The sequence below is a fragment of the Electrophorus electricus genome, chromosome 8 (genome assembly GCF_041902795.1).
Source record: "Electrophorus electricus isolate QZ-2024a chromosome 8, ASM4190279v1, whole genome shotgun sequence".
Taxonomy (NCBI): domain Eukaryota; kingdom Metazoa; phylum Chordata; class Actinopteri; order Gymnotiformes; family Gymnotidae; genus Electrophorus; species Electrophorus electricus.
The window spans coordinates 9,124,770-9,149,783 of record NC_137504.1 but is presented as its reverse complement, the minus strand read 5'-3'; the positions used below and the strand labels follow the sequence as shown (position 1 = coordinate 9,149,783).

Here is a 25,014-nt window from a genome sequence, read left to right as displayed (position 1 = left end):
TTTTCAACTTTGTTAGATCATATTCTAATTTTCCAATGAAAAAATATGTTACTAGTGTTAAGGGACTGTGTTACTTAAGGGTAACATAGAAGGCGGTGGTTACATCGGCAAAAGTGGTGAAAAATGTTGGACTTATAAATGGAAGGTTGCTGGTTCAAAGCCACACCGCTGTCAAGTTGCCACTGTTAGCTGAGCAAGTCCCTTAACCCTCTATTACTCAAGTGTCTATTACTCAGTCATAATTGTAAGATGATTTGTATAAAAGTGTCAGCTAAATACTGTAAATTGATATATCCAACAGAAAACAAACACTTTTTTTCTTCATTTTTAGAGAGAAACATTGAGTGCTTAATGACACAAAAAGGAGCCAAAACAACAACCATGGTTTATCAACATCACATGTTGTTTTATGTACAAAGTAGAAATAAATAAATAATGCCATAATTGTGCCATAGTGTAAAAGAGTCATTATAGCGGCAAATAATACGTTTTATGTACAGTTGTACAGTTTAAGGATATAATAAAAAATATATATAACATGACATTTGTATTCCTGAGCTACAAATATTCACAAGCCCTAATACTGATTAATATATATATATGAGTGACACAAAAAAAGCTTCAGTATCTTTTTGTTGGTTGCAAATTATTTTTATGGCCACTGGATTTGATGAGTGATTATTTTGTTGGTGAGTATAAACCCCAAAAAAAACAAAAAAACAAAAAAACAAAAAAAACGTGCCACTGGCAGATACATGAAATGTCATGCTGATGAATTTCTACTAATATGATTACAACTTTAATTCTCTTGATAAAGATGAATTCTTTATAAAAAATGAAAATCATGCATTCTTAGTATATACACAACACCACCAAATGTTGAAAAAAATACCATGTGTACACATGCCTAACTCTAACTATGGTCCACAGTGCTCCACTGACTTATCCCTCTACATATATATATAGGGTCAAAAGGGATCACCACTAAAAAGTAGTTTCTTCAAACACATTACACTATGGATACCTCAAACAGCTGATCACCAGACAGTTTCTTCTGGATGTCTTTAATATCAAGTCCCCTTCTTTAACTCCCATTCCTAATGTTGGAAAGAAAATGGGACACAGAATAAAATGTTGAATGTGTACTATTACATGATTTGAGCCACAGTTTGCTAGTTTAATCTTTACTATTTCTACCACCTTATCCAAATTCTAGACTGGTACCTTGGCCTTCTGCATGACGTTTCCTTTTGCAGATGCGTACATAGAGGGAGGGTGCTTGCGTAACTCAGAGGCACAGTTCACAGTCAAAGAGGCCTCACTGTAAATATTTTCAGCTTTACTGGTCTGAACCTGTAGTAAGAAGATGAAGAGCCATAAAATTGCTATACAAAAAGGAAAATCTTCTAACTATGTGAGGTGCAGTGAAGCTACAGAATAATACTAACAATATATTAATTATTTCCATATTCATTCTTCTTGTATTGTTAACAATACATTAAATATACAATTTAAATGCTAAAACATCAGAGGACAAGCAAGATCATAAAATTATAAAAGAAGCTCCAAGAAAAGCTTAAGCTTTGTCCTTGGGTCAAATGTTATATAGGCTCTGATGTGTTACATGTGGTTTACAAGAGATCCTAGAATTGAAAATTACAATAGTCAGAATTTCCTTGTCTGTCTGTGAGAACCAGAGATGTAGCTATGCAGCCTGTTTAGGTAATTTAGTACAGCAGAGCTTATAACACAGTTGTGCATGTACCTTGTTTGCATGTTTGTTCTCAGCAGGCACCCCTAGCACACTGCCAGCAAGTGACTTCTTCAGGCTCTCCTTCACCTCTGTGAGCCGCAGCTCCAGGTCTACCCGTTCAGCCTCCTTCCCCCTGCAACTCTCTTCAATCTGAGTCAGATGCTTTTCCAACTCCTTCAGCTGTGTACCTGTACATACAGCACACAAACCTTTGTAAACCATGAAAAGTGGCCAAATGCTTTATTAGCCAACAGCTGGTGTCAGTAGGTGGCGCCAAAACATTATATCTACTATGTAAAGGCTTGCCACGTTATACTTATTTGATTAGCAAGTTCTATGAATGGGTGATTCAACTGCTTACTCGCAGTATTGCGTCTGCTTATATTCACTATAATTAGATAAACCATGTAGTTAGACATGTCACCCTTACCTGTGGCTCTTTTAAGCTTCTCTTTCACCTCTCGTTTCTCTTGGCGTAGTATCTGCAGAAATTTTCTGATCTCATCTTTTTTTTTCTCTAACTGTTCTTTTTCCTTTAGGTATTGACGTGCATCTTCTTCTGCTCTTGTCTTACCATATTTCCCATACTGATTCACAGCTAAAAGGCAAAGTACATTAGCAGTTCTTAACTTATTTCAATAGAAATGCTACAACCATCTTGAGGGCTTCTATTATAGCTTAAAGGGTAAATGGTGACTTACATGAGCCATGTCTTTTTACAGTGACTTGAGGCTTGACCTTTGGTGTATCTGCACTGGAAAAAGAGGAGTGGCGCTTCACTTGTGCTCCTGATTTAGGCTGAGCGTCCTCTAACTGCTACCGTGAAGATAAATTAGACAAATTAGAGGACAATTATGACTGAGTACAACGAGAAATTGAGGGTTAAGGGTCTTGGTCAGGGACCCAACAGTGGTAACTTAGCAGTGCGGGAGCTTGAACCAGCAACCTTCCAATTAAAAGTCAAGTACCTTAACCACTAATGTGCAGTGATGGACAGAAAGTACGATCTTAAAATATTTATACTTTACTTGAGTATTTCTATTGTTGGAGTCTTTTTATTTTTATTTCACTACATTTCATTGTGTCTGATATTGCATCATTCAAGTATTTGGGATCTACATTTCACAATAAGAATTTATACTTTTTACTCTGTTAAATGTATAGCACACAAGCCTAGTAAGTTTAAAAGCTTAGAAAAAAAAAAACTTGCTTATAAGAATGTTTTACATCTACATTTTACAAGTATTTCTTCATTTGCAAATACCTACTTTGCTTGCCATGCTAATGAATTATTTAATCCTTCAAGAATTCACCATCAAATTAGTAAAACAAAAACACACACTGAGGTAAGCCACAACTGTGGCTATCTAGCTAGCTACTTTTTAAGGAATGTAACCTATTGTTAATGAGCTAACAGCAGCAGCTGTAAATAGGTGCTATGATACCTATAACTTACCGCCAAGTATCTCCATAAATTAAGGAAAAATGGGACAGAGGTGCAAAAACTTTATAGACAACAGTTTATGTAGTATTAATTTGGCAGACCTAAATTAAGTCAATTAGTTAGGTGGGTTTGTTTTTATCTTTATATTAAAATGTTTTCATACCATGATAATTTCAGACTGCCCCAGTGGAAATTGAACTGCATATAGACTACTCCTGACAACTCCTTTAAATAAAAATGGGTAGAAGAAGGAACATGCTACATTATTAAAATTGTCAAATATGTTTTAACTAAAATATTTTTTATTGATTATTGCTATATGACACATTGTAGTTTTATTACTTTTGCAAATGATCCCTCCAAATAAAACTTTTAAACTAATTTTATCTGTTTCATCACTGACATCACTGAAATTATCATGGTATGAAAATGAAGAGAAGAAAAGACATTTTCAGAAAACATTCTCATTAATATAAAGATAAAAATAAACCCACCTAACTAATTGACTTAATTTAGGTCTGCCAGATTAATACTACATAAACTGTTTAATACTACTTAAAGTTTTTGCACCTCTAATATTCTTATTGTGAAATGTAGATCCCAAATACTTGAATGATGTAAAATCAGACACAATGAAATGTAGTGAAATAAAAATAAAAAGACTCCAACAATAGACCCTGAGTGACTCAAAGATCCCTCCTCCTTGTAAACAAAATTTCCGGCTTCAAAGGCGCATTTCCTGACGTGGTTATTTCTTCCACAGTGACATACCTGCACACTCTCATACGGAACCTCGTCGTAGGTGCGAGAGTCTGTAGAAGCACTGCTGGAAGAGGTGGCCCAGCTGGGGACGATAGATCAGAGAAGAGTATAACTAATTATAATTCGGTCTTGGGATATTCAAATCTTGTGCCAGAATATGGCAATCAGTCTAACAAATTTTAGTAAACTAAATGGCAAACGAGTCTGGACAAGTCGGTACATGGCCTATAATCAACTTAATTCAGTGAATCCATTAAAAAAGAGAAAAAAACAGAATAGGAAAATAAGGGTTTAATGATCCACAGGCCTGATGCAGTTATTCTCTGAAAATCCCCACCTGAAATTCCACCACCACAAGTCTACACAGTATATATTTGCCTTCTTCTCACGTAGCTAAGTGTGTAGGTAGCACAAAAAGTGGTACTGTTATAAAGTGGGAAATCATGCAAACAGAAAGTGATAGTCTGCATTTTTGCAATACATTTTACTCACATTTTATCTTAAATGGGAAACTCAACTAAGAGAAGTTTACTAACAGGAAAGAGTGCCGAGCTGCATTTCTAATGCTGCTGATTGTGTCCACATCCACGTAGTCATAGTGCAGGGCTTCGGGAGTGGTAGCACAACCTGCCTCTGCCAGCAACACCCCAAGCCAGCGACCCATCTCATCAGAACAGCTCGCCTGATACACATACACACAGAAACACACAATCAAGTCAAATTAAATCCTACTGCTTGAGCAAATCATGGAACCTTATACCATAAAAGGACATGGGTCAAATGCAAATAGAATACCTCCAGAGATGCCACTTCACTGCCCTCTCGCATGATACGGAAGGCAAAGGGGTGCTTGGGCCCCAAACCAGGTAGGACCTCAACCCCATGAAGGGCTAATGCATTAACATGAGTGTGCATATCTCCTCTGTCCTTATGAAGATACAAAGTGCCACTCCTCACACTACACCAGCGCTCCTTCCAGCAGTGGTTCACTAGAACATTCAGATAACCTGAGAGAAGAGAAGTACAAATACTTAACCTGTGCTTCCATGTTAAAAGCTGATCAGTTTAGGCAAACTGGCTGCATTGAGTAAGCTCGTACAGAGCAGAATATTATCAAATCTATTTATTTTATATCAAATATATATATATTTTTGTAGAAAACAAAGGATACACATAAATTGCAAATTGCAAGCAGAATTTTTTAGCAACCATACAGAAATCTTTTTAAATACTGATGCATTACATTTGCATACATCACTACAATTTTGACTCTCTCTCTCCAGCCTGAGGACACCCAATCTTGTCTGATTTTGGGATGTCCATTAGTATTAAAATGCCTTTGCCACTGGAAACCACAAATTCTTAATTCTGCTAGCTCAAAGGGGTACAACAAAATTAGTCTCCATTGTAAAGCTACACCTCTGGCAGATAATAGTGTAGACTACTTTCACATTAATGCATGAGGAGGAATTGGTGATAACAAATGATCACCTCATGCTAGTTATTTTAATGGATGTGTTAATATTTATGCCATACCACAGCGTGGGCTGTCATCGATGTGCGGGAGAGTGCTGGTGTCCCCAGGCAGAGGCGGCTTCTTTTTAGAGAAACTGATTATTCGGTTGATTTTCCGACCAGCAGCGCGACTCATAGATCCAGTCAGCTCAGAGAGAGCACCCCTCTTCACCTTCCCTTCAGGAACATCATCATTACATTTGATTATATTTCAGCCATTATCCAGCTACTTTTTCTAGGAAATAGAATTATGCATATTTTTCTGTTTTGATATGCTGCATATCATATCATTATATGCCACATAATGACCATTTTATTTTTGTGTGGTTAAAAACACCTGTGAGCATGAAAAAAAAATACATGCAATAAATTTCATGACGCTATTGACTGCACATCAGATACAGGGAAGCCTGAAGACAAACAGGTATATCCTTCCTCAGTCCCTCCTGCCATTGTCTAAAAAGTGATGTCACAGAGTTTGAAGGAAGCAAACAGCATCTGGAACTCAGTCTACTCTGTGACATCACAAGGGGCTTTCTCAGCTTACGCCTTACCCTCTGCAGTTTTCAATAACTAGAGACACCAGAATAGTGTAATACAAGCAAGTTGTGACAGGCTTACCATTTTCACAACTCTCCCTAGCACAATCTCCATTGGCAACACTGTCAGAATCGGAGGTATGTTTGTCAGTAGTCATCATCTGTAATGACAGACAGAAGCCTGAAATCATAAACATATATAATCTTGAGCTATGTATGTATAGTGAAATAGAAGAAATCTTTCAGTCCTAGATTTAGGTATAAGTGGCTCACCTTGTCCAATTCTACCTTACGTGGAAGTAGAGGAGAAGAGGAACTCTCCAGTGCGCTGGTGTTGTGTGCCTCAGTGCTAACCTCCTGAATAGCCTAATATGAGTTATCCACAATGAGAATTACAATAGTGTCAAGCAATTAATAAGCACTTCTGTATAAATAATTTATCAAAAACTGTTTTTTTTCCACTACAGTGTTAAATTCTTCAATATTTACTTATATTTTGGCGTTAAGTAGCTTATAATTTATGAACAGTGTATTGCCACTTCAGCAGAACAACAACAAAAAGCTAAGTGGCCCAGTTATGATGAATTACCTTCAGCCAGCTCTCTGCTTGCTCTTTAGTAGGTACACCCAGCACCAAAGATTCACCTCCAGGCATGGAGAATCTAAGTTCATGCTTTTTGCGTCGACCATCTTTACACACATAGATGACACTGCACAGATTCAGTGGCAGGTCAGTGTGTGGTGTACGATCCTTGGGGTTCTTGAAACACTAGCAAGCGCATAAATGATTGTTAGATGTTATTTGACTAAAGTCATGTTTACTTTTTTAGCACCAAGATTGCCTTGCTTATAATTGGCTAGGCAGTGTAGCTAACCTGTAGTCTGTTCTCACGTATGACTGTTAATTGTTTGGCCCACTGACCAAACCGTTTCTTTCGTAGCAGGAAAGCGAATTTGTGACAGTCCTTCACAGGGCCCACGGGACTCTCATCTGAGTGCCACTGCTGTGTCTTTTCTCTGACTTTAGCCTCCTCATCCTCTTCATCATATGATTCATAAGAGCTGCTCAGGGCATCTGAGTCATTGTCTAGAGATCAAAATGATCAATATATACAGAAACGGAACATACAATCTAATATAAAGAGAACATTATGTATATTTTGATGGTCTACTTTATAGGCATGTCTCTTACAAGAATTTTTGCAGGGGCCATTCATTTGAGTAGTAGGGTAGTTGTTGTCAGCATCTTCATAATAGGCATCCTCAATTGAATTTATTGGACTACCTGAGACAGAGATCAAAGTCAGCAAGAGAGATCTCAGGCTTCTCATTGTCATCTTCATTATGTTGTAGTGATTTATGTCAGTAGGAAACGTGAGAGTATTTACCTTGGGTGACATACTGAGGTGTGGTAGTTGGCTCTAGTGGAACAGCTTCCTCATAATAATCCTCAGGAGGAGGTGTGGTTGGCAGAGGAGGGGGCGTGTCTGTAGGGCTCTGAGAAACAAGTGACATTAATGAATTAAAGGAAAACAGATTCTTTCCTATAAGGAATGTACAAAATGCAATCAACTTAATAATGACTGAGTTTCAAAAATAAGATAAATGGATATTTTTCTTAACATTTCAAGTATCAGTTAAAGCAAAATTTAGATGACCTAATAATTACCACATGAGATATAAGTTTGGTGTCTTACTGATTTTGAGGGTGCATGTTTCAATGTCTCTTCTTCCTCCTGAATTTTCAGCTCTTCAGAGGAATCCCTGAGCTCCTTAAGGTCACAGTCTAAATACAGGCATCAAGATGTAATTGTTTCATTACAATTGACATTTAAATTCATAAGATCGAAACATTATACCATTAAAAACAATTTTGCTAACATAACATTAATAAAACTTACCAAATTCTTCAAACAGTGATTCCACAAAGCTGGTACCATTCCCACAGAGAGTAGTGTTCATGTATATAAATTCACTTCCAGTCACTGAACAGCAAAAGAGGCATAACACTGCCATCAACATTGTTTTAAAAAAAAATGATCACTTCAATTTATATACAGTGTAATATTTGTCTTCTTTGCATATGATAAAATATAATGTTATTTAAATATAAATTATTTATTATTTTTTTCCTATAACTTCTAATAAAAAGTCCCTCCTAAATCATGGAGCACTTAAATGAGTCTTCTGCATGGCAACTGTTAAAACCCATAAAAGAATAATAAGTGCCATATACAATATTAAAATATAAATATGTGGTATAGGACTATCAAATATTTTTTCTCATCATACATGGTATGTTGTATGTAATATAAGGACTCTGTGTAACAAATACCAGGTTATAAGTGTGTTAGGTGGCATATATAAAAACATGCTATTTATTAAAGGGGACATAATTATATAAACATCTATTTTACAAATGTTAGATTCTCACTGCACTGGTTACCTCAGGAACTTTGCAGTGAACAACAGCAACATTTATAAAATAATGTCATTTATTAAATAAATAAATAGATAGATAGATAAATAAATAAATAATGGACTTTTTTTTAAATACAATTTTATTTGCAGGTATGTTTAGTCAACAATGATACGATTGGCCAATGAGAACAGCAGCTACATATGAGTTTTTGCTTTGTTTTAATTGGAGGTATTATGGTAGGTTAGTGTCTCTTCCTGGTCAGATTATCAATAATGGAGGAATAAGGTTGGGAAGACAGTAGGGACAACATCCTGCCCGAACGTGAACCGAAAAGGGAAAACACTGAATCTAACTCATAAAATCAACACAATATAAACTCATAATCATATGTGTTTTTTATAGACCTCTGACATGTGGGCAGCCACTGAATTCCCCCTAGCTTGTTCATTACATCTGTTGTACATCGGAAGCATGCTTTAAATGTTGTAGGTGTGCTGGCTGTACCTGATGGCTGGAGCTGTCCCAGCAAGTTCCTGACCACATTCATCTTCTCTGCAGTGGCTGAGCTCACATGCTCACACTCCAGCAGCTTCAGAAGAATGTTTAACTCCTTCACCAGGTGTTCCATGGCTTTGCAGACACACACAGAGGAGGTTTCAGAGAGTGGCTAAGCTGATGCTATCATCACACCGATTCAAGCACTTCTTCAGGACAATATTGCATAGAGGGCAATTTAGAACTACAAGTTATATCAAGATACATCTCAAGATAATATTATGACTACTGTAAGATTTATTTCTTAGGTGGAAACGTAATACATTTTTGAGAGTAAGTGGTATTTTAGAGGGGTGATTCACTCATATCCAGGCCGTAAGACTAGACAAAAAGATAGGAGTGAGGGAAAGGCTCTCAGCTGTCGAACCTGGACATCAGGCTGCCACAGACAACTAATTCTGCTTGGAATTAACAGGCAATGAGATAGGCATGACCTGAATAGATATCACATACCAGTGTTCTTACATGACTGGGCTCAATTAACCATACCAGCACTTTTATAAAAGTCCTAACAAACACAAGAAGAAAAGACCCTCTTCAAAATAAATAAATAAATTAGGAAATTACTGGTCATTATGCTGTTGAATGTGTATCACAGTTGGTGAATGATGCTTTGCTGGTTTAAGAAAAGTAATTTTAAGCAGTGTGGCAGGATTCAGTGTCTTCCCCTGAAATTTTAGACAGTCAAAGGCTCTGATAAAATGCACTCATCTTCTTGGCTTTCAGTAATATTCATCACATTCTATTTTCAACTGACTCAGTTAATCCTTTTGTTAAGTGCATGCTTACTGTAACTCTTACAGTTGCTTACAGCAATTATTTTACCAAATTCTTTTATCACTCCAATTGGCAGTGTTGACAGGGTAACTGTTGCTAAATATCCACATTCCAGGAATTTCCCAACCTCGCATATTATATCCATGCACTTTCATGTCTTATCCTGTCACAGGATTTGGCAAGAGCTGTGCTGGATCTACTACAGCTAAGCACAGCTAAACACTCCAAACATATGCAGCAACAGCATTCCAAAACCATTTTCAAATATTCTTCTCACTGGCAAACATATTCTCATTGGCAGACTAATTCTACTTAAGCCTATGTTTCTCCAGTTGGTTGATTCTTTCCCACTTGAAACATACACTGCCTGGCCAAAAAAAAGGTCACCACCTGGATTTAACTAAGCAAATAGGTAAGAGCCTCCCATTGGATAATTACTGCATAGGTGATTATGTTTCAGCTGGAAACAAGTTATTTAACCCTAACTGATACAGTGAGTAGCTTCTCATTTGTTAAACAACCAAGTCGAAAGACACATCCTGTGGTCGTGGAAAAGATGTTAAACTGTTTCAGAAGGGTCAAATTATAAACTACTAAAATCAGGTTAAGAACTGTCCAATGCATTATTAAAAAGTGGAAGAACAGTGGGGAAACATCATCTTTTAGGAAGGAATGTAGTCGGAAAAACATCTTGAATGAACGTGATTGGCGATCACAAATGTGTGGTGAAATCAAATCGTAGAAAAACAACAGTAGAACTCAGGGATATGTTTAATAGTGAAAGTAAGAGCATTTCCACACACACACAATGCGATGGGAACTCAAGGAATTGGAACTAAACAGCTGTGTAGCCTTAAGAAAACCACTTGTCAGTGAGGCTAACCGGCAAAAACGGCTTCAATTTGCTAGGGAGCATAAAAATTGGACTTTGGAGCAATGGAAGAAGGTCATGTGGTCTGATGAGCCCAGATTTACCATGTTCCAGAGTGATGGGCGTATCAGGGTAGGAAGAGAGGCGGCTGAAGTGATGCACTCATCATGCCTAGTGCCTACTGTACAAGCCTGTGGGGGCAGTGCTATGATCTGGGGTTGCTGCAGTTGGTCAGGTCTAGGTTCATCAATGTTATGTGCCCAAAGAATGAGGTCAGCTGACTACTTGAATATACTGAACGACCATGTTACTCCATCAATGGATTTTTTCTTCCCTGATAGCATGGGCATATTCCAAGATGACAATGCCAGGATTCATCGGGCTCAAATTGTGAAAGAGTGGTTCAGGGAGCATGAGACATCATTTTCATACATGGATTGGCCACCACAGAGCCCAGACCTGAACCCTATTGAGAATCTTTGGGATGTGCTGGAGAAGACTTTGTGCAGTGGTCCAAATCTCCCATCATCAATATAAGATCTTGGGGAAAAATTAATGCAACTCTGGACAGAAAAAATAATGTTGTTACATTGCAGAAGCTTGTGAAAACGATGCCACAGCGAATGCATTCCGTAATCAAAGCTAAAGGTGGTCCAACAAAATATTAGCGTGTGTGACCTTTTTTTTTTTGGTCAGGCAGTGTACATTCCCACTTGAAACACAAATAACATAGCACAGTTTTACTAAAGGATATCTACTTCTCAAATCCTCTTCTACAGAGCCTTGTTAAGGGTTACATATTCTCTCACACACTAGATTAAAGTAACTGTTGTTCTCCTTATCTTATCTGATAAGGGCCAGATTTTAATCATGGCCCTACAGAGTAACATGTGAAGACTTCACACTTCACACTACACCCAAGCTATAATAAGAAGAGAGAGAAAAACGTCTTCCTGTTGACATAAAGATATCGAGAGTATGTGGTACTCATTAAGCTCAAATTATCTGATTATTCTTATAGTAACTAAATGACACAATGGTTTATTGTGCTTGTCCACTACCACTTAGTTCAGTTCTTTAAGCCAATTTTAAACAAAAAAAAAAACAAAACAAAAAAAACAATGCTTCTGCTCAGAAAAACAAAATCAAATTCCAAACTTCAAAGCAAACAGTATCATGCCAAACTGTTTTGATACAGGAGAAATAGCAAAAGAAGGCAAAGCTGAATTCATAAAATCAAGCAAAAGGGTCATTGAAGGACAGGACAGTCCAGAGGAAACAATTCATACACATGAACCACAGACTGGCATTTCAAATATATTACTGCTGCTCTGCTTGGAACACAAGTGAAGCTCTCTTCACTGAGAAACTGCAGAGCTGCCAAGAAAAGACAGCAATTTAGCTCTTACCACACTCAACAGCTGAGGCGGGCTAGGAGACTAGCAAAAATGCGATTTGGTCAAACTTTCTGAGATAATCCACACTACAGCTAAACTGCTTTCCAGTAAAATGTAGTCTTAGTTTACAGTGCTAGTGTGAGACTTCATGTATTTTTTCTGTGTTGTGTCAAAGCAGATTTACTCTTTAACCCCTCTTCATTACAGCATTATCTTAAGGGCCATGCATGCTTTACTCTCTTTTAGCCTCCCCACCTTCTTCGTCCTCTGTTATCTTCCTCACTGCCGTTTCCTACTGTTGATGAATTTAGGATGAAAGCAAAAAAGGTCATTGATTAATTTTAAATAGACTTGATTTGCCCCTTTCTTTGCTTAAACAGTGAGTTTTACTTGTCTAGTGGGACAAGTCTAGTGGGGTAGTGGGAACTTTATACAGAGCAAACGAAGTTCTTATTCACAGATATATAAAGGTTACCTTCCACACTTTTGAGGTTAGCCAGAATTCCAAATTTCCGGTCAAAAGCTCTTCAGTGTTGAGCAACTGCAATAACATTCATAGGCTTGTACAGATTCTTTCCATGTTTAAAATGAGATGCTACTGCAATCAGGTGCTGAGCACTTACACTGAATGATCACATTGAAAAGAACACAATCAGAGCTAAATGTGTTTTTTTACTAACACCACTTAATGGGCAACAGGTTGTTTCCTCAGGACATGATTTTTATCTCTCCTTGAGAGAAGGAAGTGGTAGTAGTGTGTGTGTGTGTGTGTGTGTGTGTGAGCTCAAAAAGAGATAGGAGGAAGTTGAATAGTTGGCGGAAGCTCAGAGCGCAGAAAGTAGGATATTTTTTTTTTTTATTATATTGAGACTAGGTCAACAAGCAAACACAAGGCTGTGGCTCTCCAGAGAGCTATTGTCTAAGAGAGCTCTCTAACTTGGATGAGGGAGTGACGCGTCCTGTTTCCGAGGAAATCTCTTTCCCACACAACACCCTTCAGCTCTGTCCACTGCTTTGCCCCCAAATGACACACTAGAGACCCTGCTAAGTCAGCTATGTTTTTATGGCCTATTCTATAACTCCAATAATGGATATAATGTTTGCTAGCTTGCTGCCATACCTAACTGTCATATGTAGTTTAGATTTATTGCTGATCTTCTATAAGAATGTCTTCATTCATATCTTCATTCACAGGAGAAAAGGGGGTGAGAGGTAAAACACAATCAACTCACACCCTCTCCCTACTTAACAACCTCAAACATCACATGCCTAAATAAAGAAAGGCTGTCTATAAACCAGAAACACCAGAATTTATAAATGTGGTAGTTGAATCATTTTTGGTTTGACTGACATCTTAAATTGACATCTCCTTCAACAATATATTATTATGAGGGCCAAAATTAGACAACGGGATCACTCTTGAAGAAAGTGGACAATGCAATGTGGAGACCTCAAGAATGCAAGACAAACAATCATTCGCTCACTTACACACATGCACTCGCATACGTACACAAACACATACAATACATTCATGGATCAAGGCAGTTGAGAGCAGCTGTGGTGTCCAGAATCAGTGGCTCTGTGGGCCAGAGGATATATCCTGCAGCTGTGGTTTCCTGTCTGGGTTGACGAAAGCACTTTCTATCAACGCCAACCTTCTGCTTCCTATTCCTCTGCTATTCCCCCAAATGACATGCTGTCAGTCCTTCTCTAAGCATAAACCCCTCTTGCTACTAAATCCCCCCCCCCCCCCCATGTTTGACTGCATCCATTTGAGACCTGCTAAAACTGATTTAGACACCACAAGACTATTTAGTGATCTCATCCATAAATTATGCTGGGATGTCTTCAGAAACCAGGGGGATGGCAATGCAGATACAAGTATGAGGTTTCGGATGTTCTCCATCTTTCAAGCACTGTATACTGAGAGTAGCACACTCCCTAAAGAGGCTTGTCAGCTGTTCGAGTTCCATTCTGAGGGTCAACGCCATGTGCACTAAGCGCCTAAAAATGCATATGCAGGAGTGGCACATAGATGAGGCTTTTGTGCACACTATTCAAGGTCACATGGAGATCGAATGGTCTTAGCAAAGGGTTGGCATAATATAATGCTGACTATTTCAGTGGATGACAGATTATTGCATGAAGTAATTAAAGACCAAGAGGCACATAGCTTAAAAGGCTGCATAGCCGAAAAGGGCGGAGATCGAAGCTTTGAAGATGTGGATATTGCTGTGATTATTGATGGTTCAGGGGTCCTAGGAAAACAAGTTGAGGCCACAATATTTGAAGTGCAAACTCCAAAATGAGGAATGTGGCAATAGCAGCCTCTTAGATTTCTCAGTGGGAAGTAAATTAACTTATAGTGGTTCTTGGAATTTTTCAGATGCTATAGCCTCTATATTGAGTGCTTTCTCATGGTGAATGACAATTACAGCAACACATTGAGAAAATGTATTGCTTATTTGAAACCTGTATCATCATGACCATGCAGCAAAAATATGTCGTTCAGGTTATTTTCTTTTTGGACTATGCAGACATGTCCTCCAAGTTCCTGCATGGCACTGCAGTCATGAGATCTCAGTTAAAAGAACTCCATTCTTGCAAAAGCACAGTCCTCTCACAACAATCTGCATAAAATAGGCTACTTCCCATGATTATCTACAGAAAGTCCCACCACCCTACAACAAAAAACAAAGTGACTGGTTTTCACACAGAGAACACAGAGGATGTTAATGGTGACACTAAGTGGGTTTATGAGTAGTCTTTATTAATCACAGGTGGTATATTTCATGCTGATTGGGTATTTACCTAATTTCAAAACCAGGCATGAGAATCTTTTCAGAACCTTTTAAGATGAAGTCCATTACGCTTGCCACCAGAGAATCCAGTGGAGTCCCTGCCTTCATAAAGTCATTCAAATAGACCCATGTCCCCTCCCACACATTACAATCTGGGAACATTGTCTGCAGATACCTTCACTGTGTGGCATCAAAATATTAATTCACAATTTTCATGTCTGTTACCTCAGTGGTTGAATACAATCTTAATACAATCTAGAGAGTCCATCAGAGACTTCAGGGAGCTCCTAGATGCTGTTATTCTCTGATTATCAGCACTTCTCTCCACATGCTTCAGCTGTGTTGCTTTTCTTTGTTCATTCTGAATGTATTCATTATATATTGTATCTTAACAGGAATATAGATAGAGATGCACCCTGACTGTTAACATTGGTGACTGTTATAGCACTGTTATCATTGTCAACATTTGTAGTTCTTTTACTTAATTCAATTATTTTGGACTTGTATTCATGTATGCTTCCAATTTCTGGCAGGACTGACGGAAAATATCCAACAAAATTAAATCCTCCTCCTCCTCCTCCTCATCATCATCATCATCAAGGGCTTTAGTCTCATTACGAGGCTTAATTTCCAGTATAGTTACTTTTCAGCTCAGTTTTATATGGAAGACTCTCAGGAAAGAGTTGTTGATGGAATTCATTTGAACATCTGGGCCTCTTTTATTAATATGCTGACAAACTGACCAGAAATATGGGATGTTTAGCTTTGATATCCGTTCTTTGAGGACGTGAGAGAAAGAGGGGTAAATGACCAAAACACAAAGGCCATTTCAGCAAAGGCTTGACTAGTCATGTCCTCCCCTAACTGTTAAAGAGCTACATAGAGCTGCTCTTGACAGCCAATGTTCTCTCCTTCTCACATTGAGAAATGCCAGTGTAAGAGACACTGTAAGGCCTGTGTGGACCCATCAGGGCTTGCAGGCAGCAAATGAGTAGAGTCTTTGTCTCTGTGGGTATTTATAGATGTGTGCAATGTGGAGGAGAAGATATTAGTGCAAATCTCAAACCAGTCCTTCGCTATCAACAAGTCACATAAAATCTCACGGACATGCATGCCTATTTATATCTATAATCTTTGAACAATGTCACTTAATCTTGTCACTACCAATGAGGCAAAACCTTTTTTTCTATGTTGATCTGTATTAATGAAATAATGTGAAAATATGCTTTAGAAAATATATTGATCAAATGTGCACATTTTGCCTCATTGGTAAAAATGTGCATTAGAGAATATATTGGTCAAAAGATATTGAAAATATCTCAGAAAAATTCAGTTCACAAAAACATATCTACAAAATGTGTACATTTATATATTTACATAAAAGAGAAGCACAAAATTGTAAAAACATTTAAGCAAATAATATTTATACTATACAATAACTTACCAACTACAGAGTAAAACAATGTTCAGCAGATTTCATTAAACCAATGAAGTTAAGACGTTAACTGGACTTCGTGAAGCATGATGCAAATCAATGGTGACAATGTCAGTTGTAATATCAGATACTTTGACATATCTAATTCAAAGTGCATATTAAAATGCTTTACATTGAACATTTACACCAGGTAATTGATTATTTTTTTACCTTATTTGCTGTGCACATATTTCAGTTGCTCTTCAAATCATTTCTCATTCACCTAAACATGACTTTAATTAACTTCATAAGCTGAACCTAAGTGCTAAAATTGTCTGATAGAGTACTTTAAGCATAATGCATCATAGCAGGTGAATATTTATACTGCATGTCCAAAGGTCTTAAGATATAACAAAAGCTATATGACTTATTTTTCCTCATCTTATTACATTTATTTTGAGTAAAATGTTTTTTTATATGCAAAATAGTACTTTTCATAACTGCTTTTAGAACACAAACAAAGGTTTCTGCACAATCTTTCAAGTTTTCAGTCCAAATATAAAGATGTGGGGATTCATCACCACACCTAAGAAGACCTACCTATTCAATAGAGAAGAAATGTCTGCACACCCAAAAGGAAGTTTCCAAATGATTCAGACACTAAAAAGAGTAACCAGCACTTGGAAGATGGGGCTGTTTTTTCCTGGCACATTCACAACACGGACTTTAAAATACTCTTCAGAGTGCATTTCAAGAGATTTTTTTCATGCAAAGTAAAAACATGAATAGGCACAATCTTTGCCTGGCCCTCAACCTGAGATAGGAAAGAGAAATTGATAGATAAGTCAACTAAATTTAAAATGTAAAGAAAAGAAAAAAGCCCAATCCACTAAGTCTGTCTAATGTTCACAGATGTCTAGCACCACTGATCTGGCATTTTACTAATTTTGTTGCATTCAGTTACAGTACAATAGACTGTCACCCTCTTGTTTTACAGATATCATCACCACTGCTTTCTGCCATTGCTGACTATATAACCACAAAACACAGAGCACTACATATTGATATGATCATAGCCAACATTTGTAATTTTACAAAAGGGTCCTTCACCGGAGACAACGAAACGATATGGACCTGAACTCAATGTTATAATTACTTTAACCTATCTAATGTAAATAGTGTTTTAAATAGCCTAAGCGAAATTTGTACTTACAGTCAGAATCTGGTATCTCCATCGCAAAAAATAATTGCCGTTTATTTTTACCGCTCACAGAAGCTCTCTAAAATTCTGACTCACATGTGCCCTCCTCTAGACAACGTCAGTGGCCAACACAACACTACTGATGTAACAGTATTCGCGTGGAAACCATGCGGGTGCCTTCCTGCCAGACGGTCACCATGGTCCTAGCGCAGGTACGTAATAAGACATGTCATTTGCCTTTATCTCCTCGGTACGTTTATGTGTTTTTAGTAGGTTAGTTTTATAGGGAAGTGTCACAATTAGTTGAAATTAGTTTTAGTGCCTTAGGAACAAAATAGCATACTTTGAAATCGTAACGTAAGATTAAGTGTAGGCTACTTCAGCTTTGTTAATTCTTTGGGGGTTGCTTTTTAGATTTTTAAAAATATTGTTTGCGTCATTATCTAGATTTTGTAGGTTTGTTTACAGTGCTTGCTTGCATTACAGTAAATTCCATAATAGCTGTAGCCTCCTACGCTATTCTTTTTATCCTGTCCCAAAATAAATAGCCAACAAATAGTGCTGGCTGAGTGATGCATGTTAGCACCTTTTAGGTTTAGAAATATACTAAGATAAAAAAGTCTACATTTATAGGGCTATTGATTGTTAAAGTTACACAGATTTGTGCACAGTATTGCAGGCAAAATATAATGCATTATAAAAGAAAACAACTATTTAAAGGCATTTTACAAACACAAATGCTTGTATAATAAGTTAATTGTCAGTCATTAAGTGATTTAGATTCTTACATGACAATATGGCAGGCTAGCCTGTATCATCTGTAGGAGCCTCCGTAACTGAATTGGTCTTTGCACAAATATAGACTTATTGGCTCGTTATACCCTTCAATAAAAAAAGTTTGCACCGCCTCCTACTGGGCTGGATGTCTGACTGAGAAGATGTACATGAACTACTCAGTAAACTGATTATTATACAATTCTTTAGTGGCTGCATAAGATGCAGGTTTAGTATTAGAATTTGCAAGTACGGGTCTGCTCATAGTTTGTAGGTTAAATACATATTCATGCTTATAAAATATATGTGATTAAATTACAATCATATCAGCTTCTTTTTGGTATTGGAAACTTTGGATTTCATATTCACATTTCAAGTGTTTAACGGGGAAATTAAATTTGATCCTATGTAACAGCCCTGATTTCAGAGAATCACCTGATTTCAGTAACAAGGGTCCTGTTTCATTAAAGAGGGGCAGTTATTAGTGAAAGAGTTGCAGTTCTGCAAGGGCCTTCATAAAAATTAACTGAATAGTCTGGACCTATGACCTTCCGCTCTATGTTGCTGTGTGTGAATTAGGTTTCAAAATTGTATTTTCTAAATTTAGTGTAATTCACAATTTTTTCTCAGAGTAAACTCATTGCCTCCAACAATAGTTTAGTAGGTGCACCGACTATAAAAACTGTCCATATAAAGTTAAGTGTTTATGGACCAATGGAGGTTTTTTGCAACTGAAATGTTTTCACTGTCTTACTATTTTTCTTGTTAAAGATCTCACTTAAACTATTTTGTAACTAGTTGGGCTTTTTTTTTGTGTAACATACTCTGATTTTTTTAAGGATCATGCCATAACCTAAACCTTTATTTTGAAAATAAAAAAAACATTTATTTTGGAAAGAATACTATTACCAGTTTGTTCTTCGGTGTTCACGTTCTACACGCGATTTCCGGAATGTTTACCTGTGTTAAGAGTCGTTACCGAAATCTAGTTTAACACGAATATTTTTAAACAATGTCCTGAAGAATGCTTCAGTTAAACGTCGTGGTTTGTTAAGATATGTAACATTATGTTCGCGTTTAGCTAAATGTCTTTAACCCTACGAATATGTCGGTAGAAACAAATTCCGAAACAAATTCTCAGGTAACATCTATCAGTTGTGTCATTAATCCATGCTATTCGATTAGCCGTTTATAAAACTAAAATTATTTCTGCCGACAGTCGCCTCTTCCAGTGTGAAAATGGTGTAGTATAATGACACAATATAGAAACCAAGGCTAGTAGGTAATCAATTACTCATCATGTAGGAACTATCACACTTCTTTAATATAATGACTAGAAAAACCTGTTTTAACATGAATCCTGTCATATGAGGATGAGTAGAATAATCGAGGTTTTTCTGTGTCTGTATGCTTGATAGAAAGGAGGGACAGTATTAACCAGGATTGTCGGGCTTTTGTGTCGTCCGTAGAAGCTTGCCTGAAAGTGTCGATCTGAAAGATGATCATTGTTCTTTACTCCTCCCTTCTGTATAACGGACACAGTGAATAGGCATTCTTATCGCCAAAAGCCAGGATACCGGGTGGAGATCCCCCCACCCCACAGCAAACATACGTAAACATACCGTGATGGCGTAATGGTATACTTTTTCTACACGTTCTTGGTGAAAGCAAGCGTCCACAGCACCAAAGTTGTGGCATTGCTCATTACATTAAGACTATGGCAGATGAGGCATATAAGTACATCAGGGTAAGAGGTGCCTTGTAGTAAAAACTAATTTTACCTAGAGAGGTAATTTTTGGGCAGAGTGAAATTGGGAAGAATAATTTCCAACTTTCATGGTAGCTTTATATATGTATATATATTTTACAGCAGGAAGATGGCAGAGTCAGCAGGGTAATCCGTATTGGAACCAGAAAAAGTCAGGTGAGCCTTATGTAACATAAGGTAATTTAAGTGATAATGATTACTACATGTTTTGATTATCAGTCTTAGTAACTCTTAGTAAGAAATTATGAATGTAGTTTTTAGTTAAAAATAAAACGCATTGTAATTAAAACCGCATAATTTCATATAATTGTATTATTTGTTTTGTATTTGTATTTTATGCAGCAAATGTTTAAAAGGACTTATAAATCAGCTACTTTAATTCACTGAATCTTTCTTGATGACACTGTGTCCTTAGCGTATAAATGAGTAGTGTTAACTAATCGTTTCACTGCTTTTGTCCTCAAGCTGGCTCGCATTCAGACAGATAGTGTTGCAGACAGACTTAGAGAGTTTTACCATGATGTGCACTTGGAAATAGGTAAGGTCTTACAGGACAAATGTGAAACACTAATTTAGTACCTTGTTGGTTCTATACACTCTGAAGCTACAGAAGTTAGCATTTTAGGCATGATACACCAAGCCAGTTGCAGTTAAACACAAATTATATAAATGACCGTATAGATTATTACAACACTGTAAAACACTGTTTTGTTTCAGTGGCTATGTCAACAACGGGTGACAAAATTCTTGACACAGCTTTATCAAAGGTAAGCCTTTTGTTTAGAAAAATTGCAAAAAATAATGCATTTTTCCTCAAAATTCCGTGTAATTCCGTGTAATTAACTTTTATTTTGAAATACCCTTTGAGCTCAAAAAAATCAAAACAATAATTTCTCATCTTTTTTCATTCATATTAAAATATTTGTAAAGAGAGTCTGAGTTGGTTTCAGATACAGCAGGCAGAACAGCTTGCATAGCTTCTAATTTAAAAGTATCAAGTGGTGCAATATACAGAATAGACTTTAATGAATAATAGCAGAATATTTTGACAGATTTCCTGTGAGAGAAATTTTAAAGATTGTTTTTCTTTTCTGAATTTTTGTAATGTGCATTCAAAAAACATTCATTTATAGTATTCATTTTATATGTCAAAGATAGGTGAAAAGAGCCTCTTCACAAAGGAGTTAGAGAATGCTTTGGAAAGAAATGAGTAAGTGAAATGAGTAAATCAGCCCTTTATTTCAATCTAGTGTTGCATTAAGTACCATCTGCATCAGTAATTTCAACTGGCTATATTTGATCTGCACAGAGGCTCACTGAAACACAATACTCTTGGTGTTTCAGTATAAAAGATGTTTTTGATCTTTTTGTCTCTTATAGGGTAGACCTTGTTGTTCACTCCTTAAAAGATCTTCCCACAGGTCTTCCTGTAGGTTTTACTATAGGAGCAGTGCTCAAGTAAGTAGAAAAACAGTGGCCTCATTGTTGAGAAACATATGTAGTTTCAAAGATTTTCATATGTTTCTCATCCTGAAAGCAACCTTTAATGAAGCATGACATAGATGGTACAACACTATTTTGTTAATTTGTTAATTAAGTAAATTTGTGTACTCATTCTCTTTGACTATTGGCTGGAGATGACTGTCACTGCATTGATATAGAATGTTATTTTATACATACCAACAAACTTTATTTTTTTTACAAAGACGAGAAAATCCTTATGATGCAGTAGTTCTGCACCCCCAAAATGCTGGAAAATCCCTTGAATCACTACCAAGCAAGAGGTATGGCAGGTGCTCAGAAAACCAAGATGCTGGTTATTTTTTCAGTGCTTATGTGCTTATTTTTAATTGATGGTCCATATATTGAGCCCAGTAAATTATATTTGAAATATGCTGCTTATAATATTTTTAAAAAATCTTTATTCTTTAGTCTTGTAGGCACCAGTTCTCTTCGCCGAGCTGCACAGCTAAAGAAAAGGTTTCCTCACCTGGAGTTTAAAGACATTGTATCTTTTTAATGAGCTGTTTTCAGTTCAGGTGCAGTTGTTTTGTTAAACAGTGTTGGTTGCTTGCTTAAATATATGATATTGGATTCTTCCTTAGTAGCTTGTCTTAGAGAGGAAATCTCAACACTCGTCTAAAGAAGCTGGATGAGAACAATGACTTTTCTGCCATTATCCTGGCTGCAGCTGGACTACAGAGAATGGGGTGGGAGTACCGAATCAGCCAGGTATATCTGCCTCTATTTAGTTCAAAGATTGGTCCTCAATTATTAGTGCAACCTTCAAAATAACTTGCTTTTAAATAAAATCAATATAATAAAATGTAGTTTAATATAATTAAACAACCTATTTATACATTACAATTCCCATTTATATTATGGAAATGTTTTTACTTCCATGGTTTGTTGTCATTTCAGATTCTTGATCCTGAAGATTGCCTATATGCAGTTGGACAAGTGAGTTTGTGGATATTTCTTAATAATAATGGGTCATTACAATCCTTGGTTTTTAGTTTTGTTACAGTGGTGTGCAGCTTGCATTCTCTTTGAGGTTTTGTGGTTTCAAGTATTTGCATATAGTAGCTCAATAAAAGTAGCTCATTAGCTTTGACAGTTTAGTAGATATTCTACTTTGTAGTTTCAGTCTACGTTCTAGGTTGTGTTGTGATATGAATCAGGGGGCTCTGGCTGTAGAGGTGAGGGCTCGAGACCAGGACATTCTGGAGATGGTGTCAGTTCTGCATGATCCTGACACAGTCCTGCGCTCCATTGCAGAGAGAGCTTTCCTTAGACACTTGGTAAGAAGTTTGCTGTTCCCTGGATCCACTCTCTAAAATATATGTCTATGCTATCACTGACACACCTCTCTCTTTTTAAGAAACTTTCATCATATAGTAGTAATTGTAGATCTTTTCCAGTTGTAATATATTGCAATTTATTACAGGAAGGGGGATGCAGTGTACCAGTTGCTGTTCACACCGAAGTGAAGAATTCCCAGGTAGAAAAACAAAACAAAACATAATGAAATAGTTTGAAGGAAAATGTAATTTACACAATTTTTTACACAATTATAATTTATGCTTTTGAAGTTTTGGATGTTTGAGGCTTATGTGTCTAAAAATAAATTAAGACTACCAATTAGCATCATAAAGTTTCTCCCAGAATCATGCCAGACACCCAGTTATCAAATAGAATTTTCCATTAAACTTGGATGTAATATTCAGTTAAAAATAAATTTAGTCTCAATAGTACTGCTACAGTACTGTTTTTAAAGCATAAGGGATGAGCCATTTCTCCATTGGAAACCCAGTTCAGTTCCACTTCATTGGCTACCTTGGCTAGTCAATATAGGATAGTTTCCTAATCCATCTGATTTAACCCTTGTGTCCAGTAGCAACCAGTAACAAGTCAAGCAAATGAAAAAATGATAACAAATAATCTAAAAAAGATGTTTTTCCCATGATCATGTATGTCTGTTTTATCAGCTTTATCTGACTGGAGCAGTATACAGTTTGGATGGATCAGATAGTCTGAAAGAGACAATGCAGACCAGCATTGACTCTGACAATCAGGTCATTATAGCCCAAATAATTACTGCCCTTATTTTTATTGCCAATTTATACTTTGAGTATTGAACTGTGTATATATAATGTGCTCATTAAATAGTATCAATAGAATGTGTGTACAGAGTTTGCAGTGATTATCCGAAAATAATGAATACTTGTTTCTGCATTGTTTAGAGTAAATCACATAAACTATCGTATACGTTATTCCTAAATGATAGTACAAACAGCTGTTAATGTAGAAATAGTAGCCTATTGATCCAGCACTTTAGTGATTCAGGTCCAAAGTCCTATGCAAACAGCATTTTTTTTTTTAAGAATACACTCATTTTTTGTATAAAGTGAAGCATAAATCTTATGTTTTTCATGTGATTTAGGAGCAAGAGAAGGTTGACGAGGAAGTCCAGCGTGTGGGAATTACAGCCCTGAAGGTGTCAGGAGCAGCTCAGGATGCCGCTGAGAAGTTGGGGGTGGATCTCGCCAATCTGTTGCTTAGTAAAGGGGCCAAAGAGATTCTGACAGTGGCCCGACAACTCAACGATGCACGATAGCTATATATACATTCCATTATGCAGTAGTCAAGTATGAATGTCCCATAATTATATTATATACATAATTATATACACATACATGCGTACAATTTAGAAAGGTATTTATTTTATTCCCTACATCTTTCTAAAAGTATTTACTAATTCAGTAAAAATTGAGGATACATTACATACACCTACTTGTCTTGTATAGTCAGTCATTGACAAGAAAACAGAAAAAGAGAAACATGCAAATTAGTATCATGGACATAGAAGGATAACTGGTCGTCCAGGACCATGCCCTAATTTCTTGTGCTTTTGGTTGACATGATCAGGGATTTCTCAAAGGAGGTAATCTTGGTGATATTATTGTAGGGAGGTATCACCAGCAATATTTAACAGCTTTGTCTTGTTGGGATTCAGTTTTAAATAATGGGCAGCTATCCATAATGAAATGTTAGGCATGTTGAGACATTTGTATCTGAGGGAATGAAGGAGAAAATAATTAGTCGTAAAAGAAATTATATGAGGAATTCATCACAGGGTAAATTTAAAGAAGATATCAGACTGAGTTTTTTGTAGTACATAAAGTTGCTCTTAATTTGACCTTTGACCTAATTTGAATCACTGTTCATATTTCTCTACCTGTTCAAATATAAGACATTTGCCTGTAGGCATACTCAAAAAGCCTTTTTATCCTTTTTTATTTCAAACATTGTTTTTAAATACTTCTTATTACTATCTGCCCATAGCAATAAGTTATTTTCATTTGAGCACATAACTCCCCCACCTCTGTCCAAGAGTACCATAGCACTTTACGGTTTAGGGTTCTCAAGTTCTCCAACACGTTACTTATCCAGCCTTTCAAAAGCCCAATCGTGTGTTACAACAGGAAAAACTGCAGGGTAGTTGCAGGATGTGGATTAGG

General features: G+C 36.7%; 2 protein-coding genes across 8 annotated transcripts; one reads left to right on the top strand and one right to left on the bottom strand.

The window, feature by feature from the left end:
• Positions 1–380: 380 nt before the first annotated feature.
• On the bottom strand, positions 381–17,591 carry afap1l1b (actin filament associated protein 1-like 1b). 3 transcript variants are annotated; one of them, XM_027006272.3, is made up of 20 exons: positions 17,464–17,554; positions 16,851–17,064; positions 8,940–9,065; positions 7,915–7,998; positions 7,711–7,799; positions 7,402–7,510; positions 7,206–7,298; positions 6,889–7,100; positions 6,603–6,782; positions 6,287–6,379; positions 6,096–6,174; positions 5,496–5,651; positions 4,755–4,966; positions 4,496–4,641; positions 3,969–4,041; positions 2,455–2,569; positions 2,184–2,351; positions 1,766–1,941; positions 1,225–1,353; positions 381–1,097 (listed from the first exon to the last, which is right to left on the bottom strand). In XM_027006272.3, the coding sequence occupies exons 3-20, from the start codon at positions 9,061–9,063 to the stop codon at positions 1,071–1,073; spliced, it is 2,265 nt and encodes a 754-aa protein (XP_026862073.3). In that variant the 5' UTR covers positions 9,064–9,065; positions 16,851–17,064; positions 17,464–17,554; the 3' UTR covers positions 381–1,070. The 3 variants fall into 3 exon arrangements, with proteins under 3 accessions (XP_026862073.3, XP_026862057.3, XP_026862065.3); XM_027006256.3 differs by lacking the exon at positions 16,851–17,064 and having other exon boundaries at positions 17,464–17,591; XM_027006264.3 differs by lacking the exon at positions 16,851–17,064 and having other exon boundaries at positions 2,455–2,566; positions 17,464–17,591.
• Positions 17,592–17,606: 15 nt separating this feature from the next.
• LOC113573383 (porphobilinogen deaminase-like) lies at positions 17,607–24,773 on the top strand. 5 transcript variants are annotated; one of them, XM_081718920.1, is made up of 15 exons: positions 19,155–19,366; positions 19,768–19,972; positions 20,096–20,149; positions 20,459–20,531; positions 20,711–20,760; positions 21,148–21,203; positions 21,374–21,451; positions 21,700–21,786; positions 21,926–22,001; positions 22,112–22,225; positions 22,415–22,453; positions 22,675–22,794; positions 22,941–22,994; positions 23,482–23,568; positions 23,937–24,773. In XM_081718920.1, exons 2-15 carry the CDS (start codon positions 19,943–19,945, stop codon positions 24,108–24,110), a joined length of 1,092 nt encoding a protein of 363 aa, XP_081575046.1. In that variant the 5' UTR covers positions 19,155–19,366; positions 19,768–19,942; the 3' UTR covers positions 24,111–24,773. The 5 variants fall into 5 exon arrangements, with proteins under 5 accessions (XP_081575044.1, XP_026859404.2, XP_081575046.1 ...); XM_081718918.1 differs by lacking the exons at positions 19,155–19,366; positions 19,768–19,972 and adding an exon at positions 17,607–17,663; XM_027003603.3 differs by lacking the exons at positions 19,155–19,366; positions 19,768–19,972 and adding an exon at positions 17,611–17,663 and having other exon boundaries at positions 21,700–21,777.
• The last annotated feature ends 241 nt before the right edge of the window (positions 24,774–25,014 follow it).

Coding starts and splice junctions, on each gene's coding strand:
- afap1l1b (XM_027006256.3), bottom strand. CDS start 17,485: ATGGAGATACCAGATTCTGACT. Junction 7,101..7,205: donor TGGCCCCTGCAAAAATTCTT/GTAAGAGACATG, acceptor TTTGATCTCTAG/ACAATGACTCAGATGCCCTG. Junction 4,967..5,495: donor CGATGACAGCCCACGCTGTG/GTATGGCATAAA, acceptor CTCTTCTCTCAG/GTTATCTGAATGTTCTAGTG.
- LOC113573383 (XM_081718918.1), top strand. CDS start 17,619: ATGCGGGTGCCTTCCTGCCAGACGGTCACCATGGTCCTAGCGCAG. Junction 20,150..20,458: donor TTGGAACCAGAAAAAGTCAG/GTGAGCCTTATG, acceptor TTTGTCCTCAAG/CTGGCTCGCATTCAGACAGA. Junction 23,569..23,936: donor GCATTGACTCTGACAATCAG/GTCATTATAGCC, acceptor CATGTGATTTAG/GAGCAAGAGAAGGTTGACGA.